General features: G+C 45.0%; 1 protein-coding gene across 3 annotated transcripts in view; it reads right to left on the bottom strand.

Annotated features, from left to right (window-relative positions):
• The window catches only part of CFAP36 (cilia and flagella associated protein 36), a 107,202-nt gene extending 95,208 nt beyond the window's left edge, over nt 1–11,994 (bottom strand). Inside the window, exon 1 of one of the 3 annotated variants that reach the window (XM_073339335.1) lies at nt 11,602–11,994. In XM_073339335.1, the coding sequence (XP_073195436.1) occupies nt 11,602–11,716 (115 nt within the window). In that variant the 5' untranslated portion in view covers nt 11,717–11,994. The remainder of the gene's footprint in view (nt 1–11,601) is intronic. The other 2 variants (XM_073339332.2, XM_073339334.2) reach the window with 2 other exon arrangements.
• Between the last annotated feature and the right edge of the window lie 1,043 nt (nt 11,995–13,037).

Below are 13,037 nucleotides of genomic sequence, written 5' to 3'. Positions count from 1 at the left end.
CAAGAGGGAGCTGCAGCTAGAACCTCCAAGGACCGGAGCTGTGCAACATCTTGTATAACAAGATGTAGAATAGTCAGCACTAGGTCAGAGTGCAGGTCACAGTGACAAAAGATACAGAAGCAGTCAGTGCTTCAGCCCTGTTTGTAATGTCTCAGACATATGACATGAAGGTCTGTTATTGAAAAGTTTCATGGATTTCTGTGCCTTATTGACAGAACCAGATCATCAGACCTCATCCATGATGCTTAAATATAGAAGTGTTATCTTAAGTCAGTTTGTTAGCAATGATAAATTTCCCTCCCTTGAACCCTTGTATAGTTGGACATTGACTAAAATTTTCAAATTTAGGTATCTTAAATTAGGCACCAAATCTATATTTCCTCACAAATAAAAGTGCTTTTTCCCCCCCAGGGGGTTGAGCACATCTGAAAAATCTAATGACTTTTATATATGTGCCTAAACATGGATTTAGGTATCCAATGCTGGGCACTAAGTTGAAATGCAAGGTGGGTGAGAAAAGATCTTTTATTGGAACAACTTCTGTTGGTGAGAGAGACAAGCAGTGGTTTCCCTAGGAACTGAAATGGGGGGTGGGGGGTTGTGGTTTTTTTTTCGAATATACAGGAGGATGAGGGCCAATGAGGGGTGAGACCATGAGGGTGAATGTGGGCTGTACGGCACCATAGTAAAAACTGAAAAATGTTTCACAACCATTTTATTAAATTTAACTCATGTTTTAAAATCATCACAGAAATTAAAGCTGGCTACTCAAGCCTACTATGAAGCACATCATCTACATTCTTGTTGGTTTCTTGTAATTTCGCACAACGCTGTTAATGAACTTCTCAAATGCAGTGCATTAATCTTTGGTGGCTTCTTGTGCGTCCAGTACTTCCAGTCCTTCATGATATACTCATGATCAGGCAGAAGGCAACTTCTTTCAGAACTCAAAATTACATTCAATGAGGAAAAAGAACGCTCAGCTTCAGCTATTGTGACTGGGAGTAGCAAGAGATTAATTCCTAATTCTTTCATTCCAGGAGGGAAACATAGCATAAATATTGAGTCAAACCGCTAGTGATGATAAAAGGTTGATGTTAAATCTTCAAACATTCATCGTATGATATTTCACTCTGTGTTCAAATTCTCTATTCTGTCCTGATCACATAGCAGCCCCACTGCTGTAGTGCCTCACTCCACTCAACTGTCGATATTTTATAAGTTTTTAGATGGGGTAAGATCCAAGTTACCCGGGAAAGAATTTTCTGTAGTATCTGGCTGATGAATCTTGCCCATATGCTCAGGGTTTAGCTGATCGCCATATTTGGGGTCGGGAAGGAATTTTCCTCCAGGGCAGATTGGAAGGCCCTGGAGGTTTTTCGCCTTCCTCTGTAGCATGGGGCACGGGTCACTTGCTGGAGGATTCTCTGCTCCTTGAGGTCTTCAAACTACAATTTGAGGACTTCAATAGCACAGATATAGGTGTGAGGTCTTTTTTAGGAGTGGTGGGTGAAATTCTGTGGCCTGCGTTGTGCAGGAGGTCAGACTAGATGATCATGGTGGTCCCTTCTGACCTAAATATCTATGAATCTATGAATCTATAAGACAGGCATCTGTAAAACTATGTAGAGGTTGAGTAGAATCCAGAAGTCGCTGTTGTAGATTTTTAAGAATCTAGTCTGTTTACTTTTTCAGCTGGCTTAACAAACACTTCTTGTCCTCTTCAGTTAAGGATTCAATATAAGTGTCTTCATTAGTCAACTTCAGGACTGAAGTCTTTGCTTCTTCTAGTACGTTTTCAATGGATAGCTCTCTGATTGACCCAAGTGTAGCATCTATTACTGGACAAAGATCTTCTAGTATTGTAGCAGATGACATTGTTTAATGACCCAAGTAGACTTACAAGAGAGAGAATGGCTAAAGTTTTCTCTGAACTTAGTAGCAAAATAGTCCACCAGTCTCACTACTTAGATCAGTCCCATCTCAGTAGATACTTTCCAAAGCCAATAATAACAGTTGCAGTAACTTTAAGACAACAGCCAAGGGTCGTTCAAGAGAAAGCCAGTGGATTTTTCCAGGTTGGACTAATTTCAACTTCAGTGCCAGTATATCTGCTATTTTTTCCAAGATGTTACTCCTTTTGGACTCTTGCTGAAAAAAAGAGTATAACCAAGTAAATATATGGCCTTTTTAATGTCTTTTGAAGATTCTGCAACTCAGACCACTGCTAGTTGGAGTAGATGGCCTCTGCAATGTGTATAGGAGAGATTAAGGTTACGTTTTTCTATAAGCAAATTTGCACTCCACTGTGTCCTCCAGAGAAGTTTGCAGCTCCATCAAATACACAAGCAGCCATCTGTTTGGGGTTCAATTTACAAGCATTTAACTCTTCTAAGAGGTGGGTTGTCCCAGATGCAGCCAGTGTGTCTCCTGGAACCTGAACATCTAGAAGTGCATCTATTGGCCTAGCACTGACATCAAGAAATCACTGTGTGTGTTATAATACTTGATGCCCATTTGCACTGGTGCATTCATCAGCCATGTACTCACATATTTTGGATGTGGTGAAAGAGTTCTTCAATTTTTCAACTGCTGAGTCTTTCACTGTTGCACCACATGCTTCTAACCAATCAGTTAAGTTTCTTGCAGAAAGATAGTGACCATTTGCTGGTCTTATTCAGAATTTGTGTTCAATTTAAGGATTAACAAGTGACAATGCACTTAACATTGGCCTCCAGTTTGTACAGTGTGGTATCTCTTGCTTAAATAGACTGGTTCATAAGGTTTTCTGCCTGGCCATTCAATCCAGAGGCGTGATGTTTTTCACCCTTTTCATGTAGGTTGTCAGTATTGGCTTTGCTGATTGGTTTGGCAAACCAAACTCCTCTACTTTTACTACATAAATCCATCATACTCCCACATCTTGAATACTGTATGCAGTTCTGGCCACCCCATCACAAAAAAGATATATTGGAATTGAAAAAGATACAAAGAAGGGCAACTAAAATGATTAGGGGTATGGAACAGATTCCATATGAGGAGAGATTAAAAAGACTGGGATTTTCAGCTTGGAAAAGAAACGACTAAGAGGGGATACAACAGCAGACTATAAAATCTCGACTGATATGGAGAAAGTGTATAAGGAAATGTCACTTACCCCTTCACTTAACACAAGAACTAGGAGTCACCCAATAAAATTAATAGGCAGCAACTTTAAAACAAACAAAAGGAAGTAATTCTTCACACAACGCACAGTCAACCTATGGAACTTTTTGCTAGGTGATGTTGTGAAGGCCAGAACTATAGCAGGGTTCAAAAAAGAACTAGATAAGTTCACGGAGGATAAGTCCATCAATGGCTATTAGCCGGATGGGCAGGGATGCAACATCATGCTCTGAGAGTCCTAGCCTCTGTTCACCAGGAGGCAGGAGTGGACAATAGGGGATGGATCACTCAATGATTGCCAGTTCATAGAATCATAGAATCATAGAATATCAGGGTTGGAAGGGACCCCAGAAGGTCATCTAGTCCAACCCCCTGCTCAAAGCAGGACCAATTCCCAGTTAAATCATCCCAGCCAGGGCTTTGTCAAGCCTGACCTTAAAAACCTCTAAGGAAGGAGATTCTACCACCTCCCTAGGTAACGCATTCCAGTGTTTCACCACCCTCTTAGTGAAAAAGTTTTTCCTAATATCCAATCTAAACCTCCCCCACTGCAACAGTTCATTCCCTTTGAAGCACCTGGCATTGGCAACTGTCGGAAGACAGTATACCGGGCTAGGTGGACCATTGGTCTGACCCAATATGGCAGTTCTTATGAAAAAATGTATTAGAATATAATAATAAAAATGTTTAGTACAGAAACTCCCCAAGATAACAACTTCTTAAGATAGCGATGATGTGAGATAATGACCTCGGAAAATAATACATTTTAAAAATCTTGGCCTACTAGGAAATGTATATTTATATACCTTTCCCAGTCACAAATCTAGCACTCTGGAGCAAAGTCACTAACACATAGTCCAACAAACAAATATCCCTTTCACGTGCCACTCCCTTTTCCCTCCAACACACGCCACTCATAGCTTTTGTCCTTGCTCATTGGAGACCCTAAGTTCAGAGGTGCTTTCATATGAATTCATCTCCCACGCTGGGGATACGAGGGAGAAGGCACCTTGCCAATTCCTCCAGCTGCTCGCCACTCACACCAGCCACTTGCTCTGGCCACCACTGTTTGTCGTGCCACCACTCCATCATTGATGGCTCTGAGCCATCATCTTCTGCTGCCACCTGCCACTGTGACCTTTGTGAGTTGGTCTCTTGAGGTTGAACCCAGCTCTCAGTGATTTCAGCTCTCAGTGGGAGAACCTCACTGCTAGTGCAGGCTGGGCAGCCTCTTCCACAGAAACACTGTCCTGCAGCAGGTCTAAGCACTTAGACCTGATCATCAGGGAATGGATGGCCAGGATCCCCTGGGGGACTAACTTGAAGGGGAAAGGAGTCCAGGAGAGCTGGCTGTATTTCAAGGAATCCCTGTTGAGGTTACAGGGACAAACCATCCCGATGAGTCGAAAGAATAGTAAATATGGCAGGCGACCAGCTTGGCTTAATGGTGAAATCCTAGCGGATCTTAAACATAAAAAAGAAGCTTACAAGAAGTGGAAGGTTGGACATATGACCAGGGAAGAATATAAAAATATTGCTCGGGCATGTAGGAATGTTATCAGGAGGGCCAAATCGCACCTGGAGCTGCAGCTAGCCAGAGATGTCAAGAGTAACAAGAAGGGTTTCTTCAGGTATGTTGGCAACAAGAAGGAAGCCAAGGAATGTGTGGGCCCCTTACTGAATGAGGGAGGCAACCTAGTGACAGAGGATGTGGAAAAAGCTAATGTACTCAATGCTTTTTTTGCCTCTGTCTTCACTAACAAGGTCAGCTCCCAGACTGCTGCGCTGGGCATCACAAAATGCGGAAGAGATGGCCAGCCCTCTGTGGAGATAGAGGCGGTTAGGGACTATTTCGAAAAGCTGGACGTGCACAAGTCCATGGGGCCGGACGAGTTGCATCCGAGAGTGCTGAAGGAATTGGCGGCTGTGATTGCAGAGCCACTGGCCATTATCTTTGAAAACTCGTGGCGAACCGGGGAAGTCCCGGATGACTGGAAAAAGGCTAATGTAGTGCCAATCTTTAAAAAAGGGAAGAAGGAAGATCCTGGGAACTACAGGTCAGTCAGCCTCACCTCAGTCCCTGGAAAAATCATGGAGCAGGTCCTCAAAGAATCAATCCTGAAGCACTTGCATGAGAGGAAAGTGATCAGGAACAGCCAGCATGGATTCACCAAGGGAAGGTCATGCCTGACTAATCTAATCGCCTTTTATGATGAGATTACTGGTTCTGTGGATGAAGGGAAAGCAGTGGATGTATTGTTTCTTGACTTTAGCAAAGCTTTTGACACGGTCTCCCATAGTATTCTTGTCAGCAAGTTAAGGAAGTATGGGCTGGATGAATGCACTATAAGGTGGGTAGAAAGCTGGCTAGATTGTCGGGCTCAACGGGTAGTGATCAATGGCTCCATGTCTAGTTGGCAGCCGGTATCAAGTGGAGTGCCCCAAGGGTCGGTCCTGGGGCCGGTTTTATTCAATATCTTCATAAATGATCTGGAGGATGGTGTGGATTGCACTCTCAGCAAATTTGCGGATGATACTAAACTGGGAGGAGTGGTAGATACGCTGGAGGGGAGGGATAGGATACAGAAGGACCTAGACCAATTGGAAGATTGGGCCAAAAGGAATCTGATGAGGTTCAATAAGGATAAGTGCAGGGTCCTGCACTTAGGACGGAAGAACCCAATGCACAGCTACAGACTAGGGACCGAATGGCTAGGCAGCAGTTCTGCGGAAAAGGACCTAGGGGTGACAGTGGACGAGAAGCTGGATATGAGTCAGCAGTGTGCCCTTGTTGCCAAGAAGGCCAATGGCATTTTGGGATGTATAAGTAGGGGCATAGCGAGCAGATCGAGGGACGTGATCGTTCCCCTCTATTCGACATTGGTGAGGCCTCATCTGGAGTACTGTGTCCAGTTTTGGGCCCCACACTTCAAGAAGGATGTGGATAAATTGGAGAGAGTCCAGCGAAGGGCAACAAAAATGATTAGGGGACTGGAACACATGACTTATGAGGAGAGGCTGAGGGAGCTGGGATTGTTTAGCCTGCAGAAGAGAAGAATGAGGGGGGATTTGATAGCTGCTTTCAACTACCTGAAAGGGGGTTCCAAAAAGGATGGCTCTAGACTGTTCTCAATGGTAGCAGATGACAGAACGAGGAGTAATGGTCTCAAGTTGCAGTGGGGGAGGTTTAGATTGGATATTAGGAAAAACTTTTTCACTAAGAGGGTGGTGAAACACTGGAATGCGTTACCTAGGGAGGTGGTAGAATCTCCTTCCTTAGAGGTTTTTAAGGTCAGGCTTGACAAAGCCCTGGCTGGGATGATTTAACTGGGAATTGGTCCTGCTTTGAGCAGGGGGTTGGACTAGATGACCTTCTGGGGTCCCTTCCAACCCTGATATTCTATGATTCTATGATTCTATGATCAGTGATTTCAGCTCTACTGAACACTTAAAAAAACAAAAGACTATGGAGCCTAATCAGCTCTATCTTTCAATTGGGGAGGGGGCAAAAGAAATAATGCCTGTGACTCTTAGGCAGAGCCCACACCACCAAGCAAAGCACATCCCCCATGCTCCATCTTTCTCTCTACTGGGATCTAACATCCAAACCCACTCCATAGCAACTGCAGTTCAGTTGAGGTTGACCCCATGCTTAATTTGTAATGAAAGAGATGCCGGGGCTCAAGCAATTAGTTACCGGGGTTCAAGCAATTTTTTTACTTTCATAACTGATGGGGCAAGCCCAGAGGTCCCAGGGCTATTAAGTGCCAAGCCTAGATGTGTCAGGGCTCAGCCCTGGCAAGACCTGGCACAAATTAAGCACTGAGGGTGACCCCCTCAGTCAAGACAGGCTCAGTACAGTTCTGCTGCCCTTTACTCATACAATAAGGATAACAACATTTCATTACTACTGCAATCAATACTAAAGTGATTTGTAACTCAACATCAGCCAAAATTGATCACTTGAGCAACACAGCTCTGTCTGATAGATATCTAGGCACAGTAGGTGTTTGTATGTAAATACACAAATGCACACTGGAAAACATAATCCCAACTATATGTATAAAATGATGTGGTCTAAATTAGCTGTTACCACTCTACAAAGAAACCTTGGCGTCATTGAGGATAGTTCTCTGAAAACATGCACTCAATGTGCAGCGGCAGTCAAAAAAGCAAACAGAATGTTGGGAATCATTAACAAAGGGATAGATAATAAGACAGAAAATATCATACCGCCTCTATATCAATCCATGGTATGCCCACATCTTGAATACTGCATGCAGATTTGGTCACCCCATCTCAAAAATGATATATTGGAATTGGAAATGGTACAGAAAAGGGCAACAAAAATAACTAGGGGTATGGAATGTCTTCTGTATGAGGAGAGATTAATAAGACTGGGACTTTTTAGCTTGGACAAGAGACAACTAAGGGAGGATATGATAGAGGTCTATAGCATCATGACTGGTGTAGAGAAAGTAAACAAGGAAGTGGTATTTACCCCTTCTCATAACATAAGAACTAGGGGTCACCAAATGAAATGAATAGGCAGCAGGTTTAAAACAAACAAAAGGAAATATTTCTTCACACAGTGCACAGTCAACCTGTGGAACTCCTTAACAGAGGATATTGTGAAGGCCAAGATTATAACAGGGTTCAAAAACGACCTAGATAAATTCATGGAGGATAGGTCCATCCATGGCTATTAGCCAGGATGGGCAGGGATGGTGTCCCTAGCCTCTGTTTGCCAGAAGCTGGGAATGGGAGACAGGGGATGGATCACTTGATGACTGCCTGTTCTGTTCATTCCCTCTGGGGCACCTGGCATTGGCCACTGTCGGAAGACAGGATACTGGGCTAGATGTACCTTTGGTCTGACCCAGTTGTGACGCTGCACTCCATAACGTTTTACGGAAATATGCTTATGAGTGTGAATATAATGTAACTGGAATATGCTTATGCAAAAGGTCTCTTGTAAGGTATCATTACAAAGCTTATAATCTACTGAATATATTCCTCCTATTTGTATGCATGTATCATTCTTGTATCTGAAAGCAGAAATATGAAGTATAACTCTGAGGTCCTATTGTAATTATGCAAAGTGTGGGCCATTAATGGTGGTTTAGAAGTTTGATGGCTCCCATTGACTAGGACAATTGGTTGTAAATGGTCTATTTACTTGCAAACCTTCCTGGGTGTGGGCAGGCCAGCCCGTGGGAAATGAAAAATGAGGTGTTACAGTGACATGGGACCATGTCACCTGATACTGGAATCCATCTTAAATCTGGTACTTTTCCATTTAGAAGGAGGGGTAGGGACCCAGAGAGACAAAAGATTCCCGCCTTGTGCCAAAGCTATAAAAGGGGGTGGAACAGAACAAAGAGGCTGCCAGTCATGAGAACACACCTGTTTTCCACCTAAGATGTCTGCTGGAACTAACAAGGACTGTACTGGGAAAAAGATTGGGCCCTGACCAGGAAGGCGTCTAGTCTGTGAAAGAAACTTATTGGAACATCTCTGAGGGTAAGATTTTACCTGTAATCAGTTTCTTAATGCATTAGGCTTAGACTTGCATGTTTTTGCTTTATTTTGCTTGGTAACTGACTTTGTTCTGTCTGTTATTACTTGAAACCACTTAAATCCTACTTTTTATATTTGATAAAATCACTTTTGTTTATTAGTAAACCCTGAGTAAGTGATTAATACCTGGGGGAGCAAACACCTGTGCATCTCTCTCTATCAGTGTTATACAGGGTGGACAATTTATGAGTTTACCCTGTATAAGCTTTATACAGAGTAAAACGGATTTATTTGGGGTTTAGATCCCATTGGAAACTGGGTGTCTGGGTGCTGGAGATAGGTGACCTGCTGAACAGTCTTTAGTCAAAGTCTGTAGCTTTGGGGGCATGGACCAGAACTGGATCTGTGTTGCAGCAGGCTAGCATGTCTGACTCAACAAAGCAGGGTTCTGGAGTCCCAAACTGGCAGGGAAAATGGGCTCAGGGGTAATCTCAGCACGTCAGGTGACCGTCCCAAGGGGGTCTCTGTTACCGAACCTGTCATACCAGTATGGCCGTTCTTATGTTCAGTCTGGTCCTGAAGCCTTCCCTCTCCACCCCTTGGCTCATCACTAGCTATCAGGGGAGAGCTCACAATTTGCTTACAAATCACAATTTGAAATTATTAGGTTAGCCAACATTGCCAAAAAGAATACACTGCCATTGTCATAAAAAACAACAGCTGTGTGAGGAAGCTAATCTTTGTTCATATTTTCAAACCTATTATGCTTTTTCAGGTACAAGTATTTTATCATATACTGTATGTGCTTTTAAAGTGTGTATTAATGTTTCAATTTCAATTCAAATTTCCAACCAAATACTAAATTGGCAACACTTCATGTAACTAGTTGACCACTGGGGGACTGATGGAGAAATTCAGGGCGGAGGTACAAGCTTTCAAACCACACAGAGCTCTTCTTCAGGTATGGGAAAGGTACTCCCTCTGTCACAGCAACATGCAAGGTGGAACAGATTGTTCAGCATACGTAGTTAGCACATACATTCAAGGCAGAGTGGCCCATTAACACCTCTGAAGTCATAGGACAAAAAGAGGGGGTTAGCAGGTTACAGACTGTTGTAATAAACCACAAATCCAGTATCTCTGTTCAAAGTCCTTGATTTTTAAGCCATGTCTACACTACCACTTATGTCGGCAAAACTTATATCGCTAGGTGGTGTGAAAAAAAAACACACCACAAGCAATGTAAGTTTCGCTGGCATAAGTAGTAGTATGCACAGCTACTGCCTCTCATTGGGGGTGGTTTAATTATGTTGATGGGACAGCTCTCTCCCATTGGCACAGAGCGGCTGCAAGAGAGATCTTATATCGGTGCAGCTGCATCGGTACATCTGTGCCGCTGTAAGGTCTCTAGTGTAGACATAGCCTTAGTGTCTAGCAGAGGAATGAATTTAAGCTTCCAGGCTCACCTTCTGAAACTGTTATGCAGATTTTCTTTAAGGATGAGGACTGACAGGTCAGAAAAGTGATTGCTTTGTGAGAAGTGTTCACCCTCAAAGCAATACCATACCACTAAAATCTTTATACCCCACAATCACTTATTTATATAAACTTTAGATTAAAGAAAATTTTGAATAATAATAATTAGCATTTCTAGAAGTCATTTACTAGACAGTAAATGACCTGTTCATTCCTTGTACTGAATCAGTAAATTATCTGTCAATTACTGGAAATTACATTTTCCAAGAGCAAAACAATAGATATAAAATGCTTTAATGCATTTGTTAATAATGTAAAACCTGCAAAGAGTAATAAAACCTTTCTTTAGTGTCTGTAACAGTCCCAAAAACCTTAACTCCTGCCAAACTACTTTCATGAACTCCTGACTCTAACATGCACAATTAAAAGTCCTGCTAATTATCAATTATTAAAGCAACTCCATTGACCTTTCATAAATGTCAAGACCGTTCTAAGCTTTACAATGAAGAACTTCACTAAGTATGTCTCCATGGGACACTTAAAATTTCCATCTTTATTTGATACTATCCCGTGTTGAGCATAAGCTTTCATGAGCTACAGCTCACTTCATCAGATCCTCAAATAAATTTGTTAGTCTCTAGGGTGCAACAAGTACTCCTTTTCTTTTTGTGAATACAGACTAACACAGCTGCTACTCTGAAATCTATCCCCTGTTGGAGGCACAGCACTGAGTCACTAGAAAGTAAGACTAGCAGAGCACAGATCTAAGGACCAGCTTAATGCTTTCTGAGAAGCCCTTGGGAGAAGGATGGTGCCTGACACGCAGGCAGGTCTCGCCCCCACGGAACGAGTCCGGCACATTTGCAGGCCAGATCCCAGGGCACTAACCGGCGGCCTTGTAACCAGCCTCGGCAGAGAGGCCACGCCCCGAGTAGCCGTGGTGACTGCGCTTGGGGGAGCTGGCGCTGCTACTGCGGGCCGAGAGGTCCCGCGCTCCAGAGAAGTTATAAAAGCTTTATTTACAGGGCAGTGTCTTCACAGAGGCTTGGAAGCAGCATCCCCAGCCCTGCTCCAGCAGAGGTAATGGGTTGTAAAGTCCAGCTTCTCCATGCTAAATCCAGAAGGGGAATCTAGGCCTGGAACAGGGGGCGGTAGATGCACCTGCCCTCGCTTTCTAGGGTGCAAGCCGGCGCCGACGAGAAGGAGCTAGGGGAGGGGCACAACGGTACCCTCAGCTCAGGGTCCCCGAGACCGCTTTAGCTTCTCTCTCAATAAACAGAAAGGGGGGCAGCGCGCACGATGAGCCGGGGCCCGAATGTCTCTCAACGGGCCTAGCAACGCCCTTCTCCCCAGTGAGCCCCTGCCACAGCGCTTTTTGAGGGGAAGGAGGGAGGCTCTGCCGCTCCAGCCCCGGGAGGGTCCCCGCCCCCTGCCTCTCACCCGCGCACTTCTGCTCCATGAACTCCAGGATGGGGATGGACCAGGCAGGCCCGCGCAGGAAGCCGGCGATGCTGTCAACCACCCACTCCACGTCCGCCTCGCCCTCCGCCGCCATCGGGGCGAGTCTGGGCCGCCGCCGACTGCCCTCGCACAAGCTCCGGGGGAACACAGGAAGGCCCGGGTAGAGTTACGGCGGCGGTTGGGGCTTCGTTAGGTCACTGTCGCAGCGGTCGTCACACAGGGAGCGCGCGCTCCGCTGAGCGTTCGATCCCGTCGCGCGCTTTCTTCCTAGTGTTACGCAGGTGTAAAGCGCGCGACAGCAGCGTCACTGTGGCACGGTCCAGGTGAGACACAGGCGCCGGCGGACAGAATGTTGGGCGGGGCCGCGCCTCAGGACCCGGAGCGCACTGGAAGCAGCCGGGGCGGTCTCTGGCTGCGAGGCCACGCGCTGGCGCTGGGGGCGCGCGGGAGCGGAGGAGAGTTGACCCCGTGGGCCGTTCTGGTCCTGGTGCTGCTCCTGGACTGTAAGAACAGCCATGCGAGGGTGGGCCGCCCTGCTTTCTCCGAAAGTTCTGCCCCTGGAGCTCCGCAGCGGCCCTCGCTTCCCGGGCCAGGGGTTTCCCCCTGTCCTCACAGGCTCTTCTGCGGCTGGCTTGAACAATCCCTGAGCACCTGGCTGAGGGAGCTGCAGCAGGGTAATTACACCAGGCAACCCCCAGCATGTTGGTATAGTATGGCATGCAATGGACCAGTGCACTGTACCCAGTGAAGAGGTGAGCCACAGCAGGTCATTACTGTGGGGAGAGGTGTCTCTGTGTGGTAGCTAGAGGCTAGTGCAAACATTCCCAGAATTATAGAGACAGGCCTGGGCCCCAAATACTCTGATGTCCTGTTTACCTCTTCCCAGAGCTCTGAGACCTGTTTGCATCCTGATTTCACAAATGCTGTGGCAGAGTAGCAGCAATCAGCTGTCCCCAGGTTACCCATGAGATGATTTTTTTAAAGAGAGTTTTCTTATATTGCATATTAGTTTAACCAATATAACTTCTTGGACTTTAAAATACCCATTTTTATGCTTTTGGGAGAAATTACAAAAGCGGAGATGGAGATCATCTGGAAAATCTGGTTCATATAAATGAATTGACCTCTGACCCCAGTACTGTGCTACTTTCCCATGCTGTTCCAGAATTTTCATGAAAATGGCTGTGTGCAAGTAGGCGTACACAGGAGGACATCAAGTAACTGTAGGGAGATATGTTCTGTCTCTACCGTGTTGCCTAAAATCCATCTAATGCATTTTAATTATAAATGGCTTTTTTTACCACAGCACATTGTGAAAGGTCAGAATTGACAACCTTGATGCAAGCTACCCAACAATGACTACAGTGTTGATAAGTAGCCATTATGTAGGGGACATTAATCAAAGCCCTCAAATA

The sequence above is a fragment of the Lepidochelys kempii genome, chromosome 3, assembly GCF_965140285.1.
Source record: "Lepidochelys kempii isolate rLepKem1 chromosome 3, rLepKem1.hap1, whole genome shotgun sequence".
Classification (NCBI taxonomy): Eukaryota; Metazoa; Chordata; order Testudines; family Cheloniidae; genus Lepidochelys; species Lepidochelys kempii.
This window is presented reverse-complemented; position numbering and strand designations above follow the sequence as displayed.